We start from the raw sequence: 16,369 nt of genomic DNA, 5'->3' as shown, positions 1-16,369 counted from the left end.
AGAAGAAAGAAATCTATTTAAAAAGTAATGTTTTCCTAGAAGCTTTTCTTCGGCCAACATTGGCTGTGATGTTGTTTCAGTACCTCCCAGACTTGCTTGGCAAGAGCGGACTCTTGATGAAGCTGAGTGACTTGGCTCAGTCGGACCCTGAAGTTAGGAGAGCTGCAGTGCATTGTATGGCAAACTTATGTCTCAGGTATGTGGAGTCAGTCAGATTTCCCAGGTGTAATAAGATAGGGCCTCTCATGGGCCCTTTGTAGGTGGTTCAATCTGTCTGAAGCCAGAGCCAACTTAGAAGAATAACCTACTTTGCATTTCCCATGCTCTTTGCTAGTGACATCATCTTATGTTGTTTATTTTTAATTTTAATGTTGCTTATGAAGAAAGCTTATGAAGAAGTGAAGGACTAGGACCTTAGACTAGGACTTTATTTCTAAAATATGGTAAAAGTGATATATGTGCAATATGTTGAGGTTTTGTTTTCTGTTGGTATAAATTCTAACCATATTAAGTCTTCGAGAAGGATATATTCATATTAATTTAAGCTTTGGTGAGATATATCTGTCAAGGCCAATTTCCTTTAAGAAAACAGAACCAATCCCAACTGCCCAATTCTAAATTCATGCAATAGAAAATGAGTGGCACAAGCTTGAACTGATGCGTAATATCTTATCTCTACATTGCAGTGTTGTCCAGTGGCTAGGAAGGCAGCTTCAGCTGTGTGATTCTAGCTTGACTACCTGTCTGCATTATTTCCCTCTCAGAACTGAAAAGCATAATGAAAAAGATTTTGCTTTCTGTGTACTTGTTTCACTATAGACTTCTGTAACTTTTCCCTGTGGAAACCGTTCTTCTTCCTATTCGTTCCAGCCTTGTGCTGGTCCACAGCAGTAGTTAATTAACCGGAGTGCACAATCTTCTATGATACAGTTTCATCCAAGGGTATATTCTAACTCCATTAGTCAGTATTGCTGTTACTTTTAATTCTTATTCTTTGCAAGCCCCATTTCAAAGGCGACTGAGTTGGAGTTGCTTTTTCTGTGTGTGTTTTAGTGTGCCAGGACAGCCGTACTTGGAGGAGCCCTACCAAAATATCTGCTTCCAAGCTTTCTTGACCACTTTACAGTCTCCAAAATCATCTGATATGGATGATATCACGTTTTGCATGGTAGGTGAGACTACTACTAATCCTGTGACTGTTACAGATGTGTTTACAAGCAGCAGTAGAACAAAAGCTGCTATTAAAGAGTTTAATTTTGTTGCTGTATTAGTTTTGTCTAGAGATATAGGCATAAGGGGATGTTTATAACCTAAAAAGGCTGAACCCATATCTTTCAGGTTTAAATTACAAGAAATTATTTTTGTTTGTTGTATTTTGCCTTGTTTTTTTGTTTGTTTTGCAATTCTAGGTTCTTAAACTATTTTTACCCTCCTGACTATAAAAGTGGAAATAAAAAATTTCTGACTAGTGACTGTCTTTTAGATGGAATGGAAAGGAGTGGATTTCAACAATATCTGCAGTATTTTATTTCTTTTTTTAAAAACCTGTTGCAAATATGACAGTTTATTAACACGATTTAAATTCAAAGTGACACGTTTCAAAAATTACAAATCAAAGATGGCGAAAGTTTCTTATAGTCCCCAGCTTAGACAGAGCCACTGGGAACAATTTGTTCTACATGCCCCCAGATTTTTTTTGTATATAAATGAGCATATTTATAATTTTTAAGTGGGATCATATTTAATATGCTGTTTTGCAGCTCTCTCTCCTTTTTAAACTTAATATATCTTGGACATCTTTTCAATCAATACCTGTTGATGTACTTCATGCTTTCTAACTGCTGTAGCTGGGAGACCTTGGCAATTTACTTAACTTCTTGAGCCTACATGTTCCTCATCTCTGAAATGGGAGAAATGTTATAACCACCTTGTAGAGGTCTTATGAGGTGTATATGAACTGTTCATAAAAGCACTTAAATATGCTTGGAAAAGTGCTTGCTATTATTGTTAAGTTTCATATGTAGCAGAGGGTTAGCTTCTTAAATATCATAATTGATGGAAAATTAAAGTTTTTTTCAGTGATTGCACTATTTCAAACAAGGCTGCAGTTCACATCCTTTCCATGTAGGGAGTATTTTTTAAGGACAGAATCCTAGAAATGACATTACTGGCCAAAAAATTAATCTTGATCAGAATTGCCCTCTAGAAACCTGTCCCCACATACATTTCTTTGCTTTTAAGAGCTGCTGTGAAAAGAGCTGCTTTGGTTACTGCATGATAGGGATTTCCTGTTTCCAGTCTCTGCTGCCACATTTTTATTCCTATCGTACTGTTCTCACTAAACATCTCTTCTTTTTTTTTTCTTGCTCACGATTAGTACGTGCGGGTTTATAAACATGTATGAAAAGACCACTCATTCAAGAGAAGCACTCCATTCTTCTAGAAAATAATTAGTAGTAGCTCATCAGCTTTCTTCTCTGGATCCTCATCTCTGCTCTTTTTTTTCCCCTCCCCTGTCTAAAGTTTTTTTCATCATCTAAAGACTTCTTTCTCCATCCTACGTGGTGCTAGAAAGTTGGTCCCTGGACAACCAAATTTCATTTACCTTTTAACTTGGTCTCCTTTTTCCCTCTAGTTGTTACAAAATGCATTAAAAGGTATACAGTCTCTTCTAAATGGTGGGAAGATGAAACTGACACAGACTGATGAACTTGGAGCTCTTCTGGCTGTGCTAAAGGTAAGGCATTGCCCGTTTAAACCCCAGGTCTTCATGTGGTTAGTGTCTTTCCTGTTTACACCCCAGACATAAGGACCAGTTTACATCATTACTCCAAGGCTAGCTTTAGGGTATTATATTTTAAGAGAGAAAAATAAAATGTTCATATTTAAACATATTTAAAATTAAGAACTGGGACTTCCCTGGTGGCACAGTGGTTAAGAATCCGCCTGCCAACACAGGGGACATGGGTTCAAGCCCTGGTCCAGGAAGATTCCAGATGCCGTGGAGCAACTAAGCCCGTGTACCATGACTACTGAGCCTGCGCTCTGGAGCCTGCAAGCCACAACTACTGAAGCCCGCGCGCCTGGAGCCTGTGCTCCGCAACAAGAGAAGCCACCGCAGTAAGAAGCCCGTGCACTGCAACAAAGAGTAGCCCCCGCTTGCCACAACTAGAGAAAAGCCCGTGTGCAGCAACGAAGACCCAGTGCAGCCAAAAATAAATTAATTAATTAAAAATAAATAAAATTAAGAACTGAAAAGACTAAATCTTGCTTTAGTAAATTTATGAAAATTCTAAAATTTTATTGGGAATAGATTATGAGGTATGATCTGTAGATTATTTAATTTTAGATTATGTTGAATCTGTTTGGACTTGAAAGAGGAACCAGTGCTTCTCCTTGGCTTTAGCTCCCATGTAGTAGGCAGACCAATCAAGATGTGTATCATTAGGCTGCCATCCTTTGGCTTCTGAGCCTGCCAGTCAGTGGGAGAGTCAGATCAACCTCTCTGGGGATCCAGCTGTCTTCAGTTCAGCCAAGAAATAGTAAGAAACTTTGTGGTGGCCTTAGATCAAAGCCATGTACGATAACTTAGCTTTATCATGACTAAAACTTTAATTCTTTTCCTGTACCATCTCCTCTACTCCCTAGTAGATAATAGAGAGCTAGATTTGGACATGGATATGCTAAATAAAATGATAGATTGGTTAAAAAAATTATCGATAAAATATTGGACAAAACTGATTGGGTAAATTTTTTAAATTAGTAAATAAAAGTGGTAAGTAAATAAACTAGAATCTAAAGTTTAACCTGATCTGGCCAAACCAGATCCCTCTGGTCTAGATGAAATTAAACTCTCCTTTAAGCTCTAAACCTTCAGGGTATCTATTTTCTTTCTCATTTCAGTTTCCTTAATAAAGCTTTTAAACATTAATCTATTCATCTGTGATTCAGAACATGGTGAATAATTCTGTTTTATGATTTGTTGTATGTGTGTTTGTGTGTTCCTTAACCATCATTATTAGAAAACCATGTTCCATGGACTCCCTGGACTAAACATAGAGATGCCCACGGTGTTGTACCCCACTCCACTTCCTCAGTATGATGGACGACCACCCATCAAACCGCAGCAGACAGAATCCAGCACTTCTCGACCAGCTGTGGTACATTTGCATATATTTAGATTTAAGTTGTGAATTGTTTTTAATTGCTTGCTATGTGTGTTTTCTATGATTTGCATCACTGCTGTGCCAAAGGCTCACCTTGAATTTGATTTCAAGTTAGGGTTTTTAGCATAGTAAATTTAAATTATCAGACTGCTAAAACTACCAGTTAGAACATCTTATACTTCTAAGCAGTCTAGGCAATGTAGCAGCTATAAAAATGGGCATTCACTTTATACCCATAGCCAAGCATCCTCATCCCTCAAATGCTTAACACCACAGGTCAACAGACTTTTTCTCCAACAGGCTAGCTGGTAAATATTATAGGTCTCTGTTGCCACTGCCAAATTTCCCAGTCTTTCCAGATAGCTGCCATCTCCCTCCTGTTTCTGTTGGAGAACCTAAAGCATACAGATATACGGCTGAGGTATTACACCTAGAAATGTAATACCTGATTAAAATGCTTATAATTAGAAATTCTTTCACTCATTCACTTAATCAACATTTACTGAGCATCTGTTATATCCCAGACATTGTGCTAAGCATTAGGAACATAGATTGTGGTTTTAGGAATTTGGGGGAGAAAACAAAGGTGGATAAATACACAACTACATTGCAGTATTATGATTTCTTTCAACAGAATATTCACGGGGTATTCTAGGAGCACATTCAGGGCAACCAATAGAGGAGTAAGGGGGTGCTTTTTAAAAGATATAGTGGCTAACCTGAGCCTCAAGAATGAGTATAGAGAAGGAAGGAAGGAGAATGTTTTATTCAAAGGGAACAACAGGTACACAGTCTTAGGGAATGCGAGTTGAACAAGGGGCTAGAGTGTCAGGTGTGTGGAGGGGAAGGTGGGACAAGTATGTAGCAGAGGCCAAATCATAAGGGTCATATACAGTGTGCTGAGGAGTTTGGGTTTTTATCTTATAGGTGGTGGAAATGAAGCATCTGATACAGGGGAGTGATATGATCAGATTGGCATTTCAGAGAAATCACTGTGATAGCAAGTAAAAGGGTGTGAGTCTGGAGCCACGTTAATAACTCAAGGTAGAAGTCATGAGGACCTTCTCTCCTAAAGGCTAGGGACCTTGAGAATGCAGAGGAGAGCACAGATTCCAAAGATCTTTGGATGTCCGAAAGAAGGAAGTAGCAGAAGAGAAAGAACCTGGCTTTTACTTTAAGTTTTTTGTTTTTTGTTTTTCATTTTTTTGGCTGTGCTGCACGGCATGCAGGATCTTAGTTCCCCGATCAGGGATCGAACCCGTGCCCCCTGTATTGGAAGTGTGGTGTCTGAACCACCAGGGAAGTCCCAGGCTTTTACTTTATATCTACAAAGCCCCAGTGCTCTAAAACCTGGATTGTATGTAGAGGAGTAACATCCCTCCTATGCATCTAGAGTGGTGCTAACTGCGTATCCTGTTTGGGAGAACTGAGAAAATAGTCACTCAGGTCATTTTCTGTAGACCTTGATCTCTTGCAGAACCTTTGTTGAGAAGGCTGAATGCTTTCACAACCGTTCAAGGAAGGTGGCATTAGTCTGTACTTAAACAGATGAGGAAAGGCAAGCTCAGCGAGGCTAAATGATTTGCCCAGGATCACAGATACAGAATTTAAACCCAGGTCACAAGGTTTGCTCTGTCCCATGTATTTCCTACCTTGTTTCTTTTGGTCCAGTAAGTTGTACATAAACACTTAGCATAGTGCCTGACGTATGGAGTATTAAGTGCCGCTTTTTTCTCTTCTCCTCTTCTTTATCCGTACTACGTGTTGGAGACATATTTAGTAATTATCAAATGAGAAGTTACCAATAGCTATCATATATATGTTTTCATTTGCTCCTAAAATCAGAATAAAAGGAAAAAATCAAAAGTAAAAGCGAAGAAAATCCAGCAAGGAGAGGAGGAGGAGGAAGAATCCAGTGGTGAAAGAGAAGTAGCCCCAGTCACTGGCTCAGGCAGACTGAACCCGCATAAAGGGGACACTCAGTGCCCCTCCTCCCTGGGTGTTTCGAGTTTGCCATTAGCTGGAAGTGGAGCTGCAGGAAAAGACCAAGTCTCCTCATCCTTCAGTTCTTCCAGTTGGAAGAGAGTCAGCAGTAGTGAGTCAGACTATTCTGATGCTGAAGGAGGCATGCAGAGTAAAGTGAGGTAGTAGTATTTTGTTATATTTTTATGCCTTATATTCTAAGTTGTGTGTATAAGTTTCTAACCTTGCTTAAAAGTCTGACTGCCGCATGTGATTTAACTTGGAAGAGTCTCATTTACGTGGGACTTTGTATTACTATGCATTTTGCATTGTTCTCTTATCTGTCTTTGTACATGTGGTTCCTCTGCCTGGGTTATTCTTTCTTTCATGTTTTTTGCCTTTTGCCTTGTTAACCACTACCCATCTTCAGTATGAGCTCAGCAATCATATACTCTGAGAAGCCTTTCCTGACCCCTTATTCCGGCTTAGGTACCCCTCCTATGTGACTGTTTGACTTATCTCTGATTACTGTGTTGTAGTCTCTTTAACTGTATGTCTCTGCCTTTAATAAGCTTGTCAAGGGCAGGGGCTTAGTTTATGTCTGCCAGCCTCAGCACAGTGCCTGGCACATACGTAAGGATTCTCAGTACATATCTGTTGGATGAATGGATACTCTGCAGTATCTCATATTTAATACTGATTTCCTAATATCAAAATGTTGCCACCTTATTCTCTATCTAGTTATGTTTTTTTAATTGTTGACTTTATTAACTTGTTAGATAAACAAATTACTTTAACATGTTTTGATCACATTTTGAAATAATTTTTAAAATGTTGGCATCTTTCAGATTTATTTAGAATGTTGAATTTCCCACTGTATCATTTGAGTTGGCTGGAATAAATAGCATTTCATGCTTATGTTTTTAAAAACAATTAAAAGGCTTTTTTCTTCCTTCTTTTGGTTATTAAAGGTCTTACCAAGCCAAAGTTCGCCAAGGAGCATTAGCCTGTTTTCTTTCTACTATAAAATCAATAGAAAAAAAAGTTCTTTATGGCTACTGGTCAGCCTTTGTTCCTGATACACCTGAGCTTGGAAGCCCACAGTCTGTGTCCTTGATGACTCTTACATTAAAAGATCCTTCTCCAAAGGTAAGAGCATTTAAATTCTAAGGGTTATAACTAGGAAGAAAATCTTTACAAGTCTTTGTTGTTTTCTCTGCCCCATCTGATCTTACTGCCCCATCTGATCTTATGTGAACAAGGCTCTTATTAATACCGACCCAAGTCCTGACTTGAGAACCACTAAATGGGCAGGAGGATAGGAAATGGGCTTATGTGAATATCAGGTAGAGGGAGATCACACTGAGCTCACCTCCTGCCCCAGGGCTTGCTTGAAGCATGAGCACACTGAGTTATTGTTTCAGTGTCCTCTGAGCTGCGCTGAAGCAGCTGTGCTTCTCTCTCTTTTATGAAAATGTTGATTGCCATGGTGTTTATAATAGAAAGAAGTTAAAAATGGCTTTAATACTCACTGGAATATCATGGTATATAATGGTTATGAAAGATGTATAAGGCTTAGGGAAATGCTGATGATGCTTTATGAAAGTATAGGATATAGAATTATATGATCCCAACAGTGTTTTTTTTTCCTTCAACTTTTCCATATTTTTCAAATCACATGTAATAAATAGTAATACATATTTTTATGAGAAAAACTTATTTTTAGAAAAGAAGGAAAAGTAACTTGGCAGTCATGGGTAGCTACAGCAAGGTAACTTTGGCTGATCAAATATTTACCTCTTCTTGGATATGTTAGCTATTTTCCAGAAGTTAGCTTTTTACCCAAATAAGGAAACCAGTGTGGTGTTTAGATTCCTCTTACAACAATGAACATTAAAAAGTCATGCTACAGGGCTTCCCTGGTGGCGCAGTGGTTGAGAGTCCGTCTGCTGATGCAGGGGACACGGGTTCATGCCCTGGTCTGGGAAGATCCCACATGCCGCGGAGCGGCTGGGTCCGTGAGCCATGGCTGCTGAGCCTGTGCGTCCGGAGACTGTGCTCCGCAATGGGAGAGGCCACAACAGTGAGAGGCCCGCGTAACGCAAAAAAAACAAAAAAAAAAACCAAAACAAACAAACAAGTCATGCTACGTGGCATCTGGTATCCTCAGGTAATTAACCTACCCTCTCAAAATGAAAGTTTTAGTTAGGCCAATAGTATTATTTTCTGTTTTTAAGATTTTTCCCTTAAAAATGAGGAGGACTAGCAATCCATCATACATTGAAACTCCCTTTGATCATCTCCTTGAGTAGCTAATTACTATATAAGAAAACTTCTAAATGACCCTTCAACACTCTTACAGGGTGAAGAAAAATAAACTAGCCTCAATTATGCACACACAAAAATGCCTTGTACGGTATTTCAAATACCCAATATACTAAATAGTTAAACCAGTAGAAATTTTTCAGATTGACTGAATCATCGGCAAATGAGAACCTGAAAAATGGTGGTGGCAAATAAATAAATAATGAGGCCATTCTAGTAATTGGAAGGAAAACTGCTATGAAGGTTGAAAAAATATATATATATATGTATTTATGTTTTTGAAGACCCTCCAGCTGAGGGGAGCTGCCGTAAGTAGCCAAGGAGATGGAGATGAAAGTAGATTGAAATAATATTCATGATGTTTATATCTTTGTATTTTTCGAACATTTACATTTGAATTGCCATGAGAAATTTTACTTACTGCAAAGTGGTCCTCCTTGATTTGTGTACTTCTTACATATGTTCTTGCTGTTTAATTTCAATAATGCAAGAGACGTGATGAGTGAAAAAAAATATAGGACTCCCTTCTGGAGAAGTCCTAGGTCTAGCACGAAAGCCACACAAAGGTCCTGGAGAAAGGGAAGACCAGTCATCATTCTTACACAGTTTTTTAAAAAGATCAAAGTAATGATTAAAATTCATGAGTTCAGTGTAATGGCAAGCGAAATGAATATACTCAGATTTTTTAGCAGATACTAGGTTTAGAAGGGTGTAAATAAGGGTCATGATAATTGTCCACAACAGGTCTTGGAGTGCACCACTGCAAACTGTCCGTAGTGTAATTAATTGTGAACCAAGACCCATGTTAGAAAAAAGTGTTTTGGTAGATGATGTCAGTGAGAGAGTCTTTTTAGAAAGACTTCTAGAAAGTTACGTGCAAAAATTAAAAGTACTAGTTCATGGACTTCCCTGACAGTCCAGTGGTTAAGACCCTGTGCTTCAGCTGCAGGGGGCGTGGGTTCAATCCCTGGTCGGGGAACTAAGATCCCACATGCCGCAAGAAATGGCCAAAAAAAAAGTACTAGTTCATGTCATTGGAATAGAACAGCATTCTGGATTGATCAGAGCTAGGTTAAAAGGCGCAGCCATGTGTAAAAGCTGAGTGGTCATCTCAGGTGCTTATTGAGTATAGAGTTGGATAGTATAGACTGAAGTTTGTATTAGCCAGGATGAAACATGACAAGACAAAAATAATGTCTCTTCTCCTTGAAGTACACAGTGATGATGGTTTTGAATTCATGGCAGCTCTGATATGACCTATGGTAGATTCAATTGGAAGCACAGTTGTCACTGATATACTGAGAAATTTTCCAGAGAGAAATGGACAGAAGGAAACATGATTGGACTACTCCATTCAGAACACCAACAATGACAGGGATTACTTTCAGGAAACTGGAATGTAAGATGCTAGAATGGTTCATTGAGAAGGAGAAAACTTAGAAATTTCCTCTAGGATTTGGCAGTGTGATGGTACTTGGGAAATTGTCACATGTTTACATGCTGGAAATGTGCTTCAGAAAGCACATCCTATGTTTTCAGGCAAGATAGAGCAATCAGTATAATAATACGACTAATTAAAATAATACTAATGCTACTAGTAACAATATGACTAATCTAAGAATTTCTTCTATATGATTTCCTCAGGTGTTACAAAAGTAGATTATGTATATATATCAACAAGACGTGACCTAAGGGACAAACTGTAGGGCATACCTTCTTCTTGGTACCTTTAGAATTATCCTGATTTTCAAATTCCATGATGATTATTTATTTCTCTTTTAAAGAGCTATGAAATGTGGAAACAAATCAAAATCTAGATAATAGATATCATAACTAGGAAAGAGAATAAAGAGTTGAAACTTTTAACTGTCACGGAATGGTAGGTAATCAGGTTTCCTCTTTTATGGTCAATTAAGAACAGGTGACCTTTGCTTGGAGGTCTCTAAGTCTAGAGACCTTGACACAGTATGCACATGCCTCCACCTAAAAGGCATCCAACTTTGGGGGTGTGCTCAAATGAAATTAACCCTGAACATATGTGAAGGATAATCAGGACTTGGACAAAGCCAAAGACAAGCACAGCCAGGTGCCCTGCATTGAAACCTCAGTGGTAGCCATTCCCAGCAGTGACGACTTCATCACTCTTCCAGAAATATGCTGAGACTGAACATACATAAAAAAGGAAAAAATAAGGATTGACTGAGCTACCTCAGCAAAAATTTCTACTATATCCTTAAATAGCAAAAAAGGAAAAGTGCTTTCTTGTTTCATTACCTTTGAACAAGCCTTCGTGCCCAAGGAGGTAAAACTACCCTCTAGTGAAACTGAGTGCACTGATGTTTATAAGATTAAAAAGGCTTTCATCTACCAATGTAAATATTCAGACAATAAAAACTTAACAAAATGAGCTGTCTGGAGAGCTGCACCTCTTATGGTTTGCTTGTACATCAGTACTGTCTGCTGGAAGTGCTGATTAGAATGGTAAACAGTATTAAATATTGATATAAAAATAAATGAAGCAGAACTTGAACCTGATTCAGTGTCATGAATAGCATTTTTATAACAACAGAGGTATATTAAACAGTGTTTAAAGGAAATAAATCAGCACTATGAGAAGTAAAATTCGATATAGTATCATATTTCCTTATAGATTTTATACCTCGATGGTAGAAAATGACTAATTTCAGTGACATTCTTTTGTTTTCATCTGTGATAGTCATGAATGCTTTTTCCCACTTTAGGTACCAAAGTTAATTGCGCTGAAAAATTTTTACTTTTGAATATTAGTTCATTTCTTTCTACAACTTGGCTTTTAATTTTATTTGGTTTGTGAGCTGTTGAAATTGTAATTTTTAATTATGTTCTAAAGAAATGGAGGTTTAGCATAACATCCGCCCTTTTTGGTTAAGACCAGCCAGCAGTCTAATCAGAGGTTGACAGACTATGGCTTGTGGGCCCAGTCTGGCCAACTACCAGTTTTTGTATGACCTATGATCTAAGAGTGGTTTTTATGCTTTCAAAACATTTTTTTAATCAAAAGAATAATATTTTGTGACATGTAAAATTTATATGAAATTCAGATTTCACTGTCCATAAGTAAAATTTTATTTGAACACAGTCACATTTATTTCTTTGTACAGTGTCTGTGCTCCCATAGCAGAGTTGAGTGGTCGCAACAAAGACTCTGTGGCCTGTGAAGTCTAGACCATAAAATTTGTGCTACTGGCGCTTTATGGAAAAGGGTTGCTAGCACCTCATCTGAGTTCTTGGACCAGCTGACTTGTGCACGAGCTCTCTCTCTGTCTCTTTGTCTCTCTGACACACACTTTCCTAATACATTGTCAACTTCCTGCCTTCCTTAAGTGATTATGCTTAATTCCAAAGACTCATACTACTATACTACAAATTTGTTCTCAAAGCAATAAATCTTTAGTTTTTTGTTTATAATTCCATTCTACGAAAAGCATGCAGAAATGATTTATTTCTTGGTAATTTGGAGATAACAGTTGAAGATTTTCTGGAAAACCTTTTCACACCAAACTCAGATATGCTTCATATTGAGTAAATACTTAGATTAGATCCTAGAATTATAATGTTGATTCCTTGCTTTTTAAATATCTGACTGAAAGGTTTAATTGACATTTTGGGGTGAGCTGGCCAAAGAGGGTATAGTATTATTTCATATTAGTAGTCCTGCATTTATCACCTACATTCCATTTTGGTTAAATTGGCTTTTTTTTCCTTTCTTTTTTCTTTTCTGAGTTTTAATACTGCAAAATCATCAGAATACTAATTACAAGTAATCTTTTAACCTTATAAAGAAAATCTTAATGCAGTGGCACTATTCCTGATAGATACAGCAGTCCATTGATAAAGGTGCACATGTTTTCCTTTCTATCCATAAAGTTATATTTAATAGTATTCCTTTGAGTATCAAAGATTTTATTGCAGATTTTATTTTCTGTACCTAAGAATGTTTCTGAAAGTTGGGTCACTAATGGTGCCTGCCAAGCTGAGTATGCACAAAGTTTCTAGTATCCTATGTAATTAATATTGAGCACTCATGGATGCTTTAGGTTGGAACGTAAAGCAGAAGGTCCTCGGGGGCTTTGGTATGAAACAGACCCTAGATGCGTGTAGTTTTTCCTGCCCACAGGCGGTTTGCTTTTCTCTTTTCATTTGGCTTTATGCTTTAATAAACTAGGCTTCTCATCTTTAAGTTATTTTCATGCTTGTGACATCAGGTTTTTATACTGTGGTGCAGCTTAGGCTTATTCCTTACAGTAGGAAACCCTAACAGCCATGTGATTTGAGGCTCTGTTGGTTTTTTGAAGTGTGGGGGTGGGGCGGCGCGCAGGTGGCTCAGTTCACGGCTGCTCTTAGGGCCTGGTGGATAATCACATTGCCCTCTAATTAAAGGAATCCTAAATACTTTGAAAATGAAAAACATATATATAGGAAGAAGGGGATTCGACTCCTGATTTCTAACTGATGTGCATCATCCTGAAATTTCAGACGCGTGCCTGTGCTCTGCAAGTTTTATCTGCCATCTTGGAAGGCTCAAAGCAGTTTCTTTCTGTTGCTGAAGATACCAGTGACCACAGAAGGGCTTTCACTCCCTTTTCTGTAATGATCGCTTCTAGCATTAAAGAGTTGCACAGATGTCTTTTGTTAGCTTTGGTGGCTGAATCATCCTCACAGACCCTTACTCAGATAATTAAGGTAAATGTGCCAAGTTATCGGTGAGTTAACAGAGGCAGTTTCTTTCTTTTTGCATAATGTTTATATTGCCCAAAAGTGAATTGACAAGAATATAACTAAGTAGTAATTTTATTAAAGATATCCTGTTTGGAAGTCTGTTTCTACTTGTCTGATCATACCTACAATCTCTGTATGTACACCTAAATGTTTTACTAAAAATACTGCTTTATCTTTAGTATTAAGTTGGACCAATGAGAATACAAGTGCTATTCCCCCTGAAAAAAAAAAAACAAAAGGACTGATTTTTAAATAAGTATAAAGACTTTTTAAATTAAAGGCTCTAAAATTTTGTCTCTATGCTGTGACTATATCAGGCCCACTGATGAGCTCTTCTTTGTGTTTTGCAGTGCCTTGCAAACTTAGTATCAAATTCACCTTATAACCGTCTGAAACTCAGCCTGCTGACCAAAGTCTGGAACCAGATAAAGCCTTATATCCGCCACAAAGGTTGGTGGTAGTTTGAAACTGATTGCTTCTTTATATCAACCAGATCTAGATTATTAGTTTTTAAAAAATAGAGCATTTTTATAGCTCTAAGATATCTCTGCTTATTCTCCTCAAATTTGGGGGGGGAATCAACTATTGCTGGAACCCCACTTTTGACCTCTAAAGCCCCAGTGGACACCACTGGAAAGAAGTGACCTGGAGAATTAACTGTAAAGTTTAATGCCTCTTCAATGCATCAGTGCAGTGACCAGAGTATCCCTTTAGAATTGAGATTGAGCAAAATCCCAGGGGGGGTCCCACTCTAGTATGTAATAGTTCATATCCTTTAGATATAAGTAGAGGATGGATGGACAGTCAGATAGACAGACATTATCCTCATTTTGGAAGGAAGAAGTGGAATATAAAACCTAACTTCTTTAACATTAACTTCTCTGGAGTTCAGATAAAATTTCAGAACCTCAAATCTTCACTAACTACAGTCTTATTTCTTATTTCCTGACTTACTTCCACATATAATATATATGTGTTGCCTTTAGAAGACTTGTTTTTCTTTTGGTTGCAAGCTTCAGGATCAGACCACATTCTGTTGAGTTCTTAGTCAGAATTGTAGAACTTGAAGAAGGCACGGATGTTTTTGTGCCATCGTGGGAGATGTTCTGGACCCAGTGTCAGTCTGCAGCTCACTCCCATTTTTGCCACTGCATAGTCATGACCTTCTCTGAACCCTAATTTCCTCCTAACAGGAAGGTCTATGCCTACCTCATAAGATTTTTATGAGGCTTAAATGAGATAATGATATGTAAATATGTAAACAAAGTCCAGTTCATCCCTTTCACCAATGTGTAAAAGGGGACCCAGGAAGGTAAATCTTGCCTTAAGATTGCTTATCACTTCAGTTGCAGAAGTAAGATTAAGACAGCCCAAGTCTTCTGGCTCAGTCCCCTGCTCATTCCACTGCACTAGCTTTTCTTCATCTGCAAACTGAGGGGAGTGAACCATGTCTCAAAGGTCCCTTTCAAGTATCTGACTTTGTCCTCCAGCAACCTTTTATTATTAAACTGTTCAAACCCACAGAAAATTTGTACTATTGTACAGTGAGCACCTGTTACCTCTACCTAGACTTAACAGTTGTTAACACTGTCATATTTGTTTTCTCTCTCTCTCTACATATATGTATCAGTGTGTATATGTGTACATGTGTGTGTTTATATGCATATTTTGGTCTATGTGTACGTATTTATATAGACTTTCTTCCCTTGAATCATTTGAAGGTAAATTATAGACATATTTCACCCTAAATACCACAGTATGTATCTCCCCAAAATAAAGACAATCTCCAAAAAACACAATACCATTCTCACACCTAAGAAAATTACATTGATTCCATAGTATTATCTAATGTCTAGTCCACATTTAGATTTCCTCATGTGTCCCCAAAAGTCTTTTATAGCTTTTTAAAAAAAACCTGGGTTCATTCAAGGTTCATGCGTGATATTTAGTTTTTATGTCACTTTAGCCTTTTAAACTTTTTTTTTAAATTGAAGTATAGTTAGCATTATGTTCAGGTGAACATAATGATTCAACATTTAAATACATCACAAGTGATCACCACGATAAGTTCTAGTAGCTAGCCATCTCTCACAATACAAAATTACTACAGTATTATTGAGTATATTCCTCATGTTGTATATTATATCCCTGTGACTTAATTATTTTATGACTGGAAGTTTGTAACCTCTTAATCCCTTTCACCTATTTCATGTATGCCCTAACCTCCTCTGGCAACCACCAATTTGCTCTCTGTATCTGTAAGTCTGTTTCTGTTTTGTTTGTTCATTTGTTTTGTTTTTTAGATTCCATGTATAAGTGAGATTATGCAGTATTTGTCTCTGTCTGACTTATTTAACTTAGCATAATACCCTCTAGTTCCATCCATGTTGTTGGAAATGGCAAGATTTCATTTTTTTTTTTAATAAATTTATTTATTTTTGGCTGCATTGGGTCTTCATTGCTGCATGCGGGCTTTCTCTAGTTGCGGCGCCCTGGCTTCTCATTGCAGTGGCTTCTCTTGTTGTGGAGCACAGGCTCTAGGCCCATGGCTTCAGTAATTGTGGCACATGGGCTCACTAGTTGTGGCTCGTGGGCTCTAGAACACAGGTTCAGTAGTTGTGGTGCACAGGCTTAGTTGCTCTGCGACATGTGGGATCTTCCCGGACCAGGGCTTGAACCCATGACCCCTACATCGGCAGGCGGATTCTTAACCACGGCGCCACCAGGGAAGTCCTTTTTTTATGGCTGAGTAATATTCCATTGTATACGTATGCCACATCTTTTTTATCCACTTAGGTTGGGCATTTAGGTTGTTTCCATATCTTGGCTATTGTAAATAATGCTGCAGTGAACATTGGGGTGCATATATCAAATCAGTGTTTTTGTTTTCTTTGAGTGAATACCCAGAAGTGGAATTGCTAGATCATATGGTAGTTCTGTTTTTAATTTTTGAGGCACCTCCATACTGTTTTCCATGGTGGCTGCACCAATTTACATTCCTGCCAACAGTACATGAGGGTTCCCTTTTCTTCACATCCTTGCCGACACTTGTTTCTTGTCTTTTTGATTATAGCCATTATGACAGATGTGAGGTGATATCTCATTGTGCTTTTGATTTCCCTGATGATTAGTGGTGATTAGTAATGTTGAGCATCTTC

At 37.9% G+C, this 16,369-nt stretch overlaps 1 protein-coding gene across 3 annotated transcripts in view; it reads left to right on the top strand.

Moving 5' to 3' along the window:
- HEATR6 (HEAT repeat containing 6) overlaps positions 1–16,369 on the top strand; it is a gene marked incomplete at its 3' end in the record, with an annotated part of 46,904 nt that overhangs the window by 5,371 nt on the left and 25,164 nt on the right. For all 3 annotated transcript variants that reach the window (XR_013825135.1, XM_079905938.1, XM_079905937.1), the window contains exons 4-11: positions 81–196; positions 1,054–1,168; positions 2,636–2,737; positions 4,023–4,160; positions 6,012–6,310; positions 7,100–7,277; positions 12,969–13,175; positions 13,562–13,661. Coding sequence is in view for 2 of the 3 variants with exons in the window: in XM_079905938.1 (XP_079762064.1) it covers positions 81–196; positions 1,054–1,168; positions 2,636–2,737; positions 4,023–4,160; positions 6,012–6,310; positions 7,100–7,277; positions 12,969–13,175; positions 13,562–13,661 (1,255 nt within the window). The remainder of the gene's footprint in view (positions 1–80; positions 197–1,053; positions 1,169–2,635; positions 2,738–4,022; positions 4,161–6,011; positions 6,311–7,099; positions 7,278–12,968; positions 13,176–13,561; positions 13,662–16,369) is intronic.

The sequence above is a fragment of the Stenella coeruleoalba genome (genome assembly GCF_951394435.1).
Source record: "Stenella coeruleoalba genome assembly, chromosome: 19".
Classification (NCBI taxonomy): Eukaryota; Metazoa; Chordata; class Mammalia; order Artiodactyla; family Delphinidae; genus Stenella; species Stenella coeruleoalba.
Note: the sequence above shows the minus strand (reverse complement) of the source record. Positions and strands in the feature narration are given on the sequence as shown.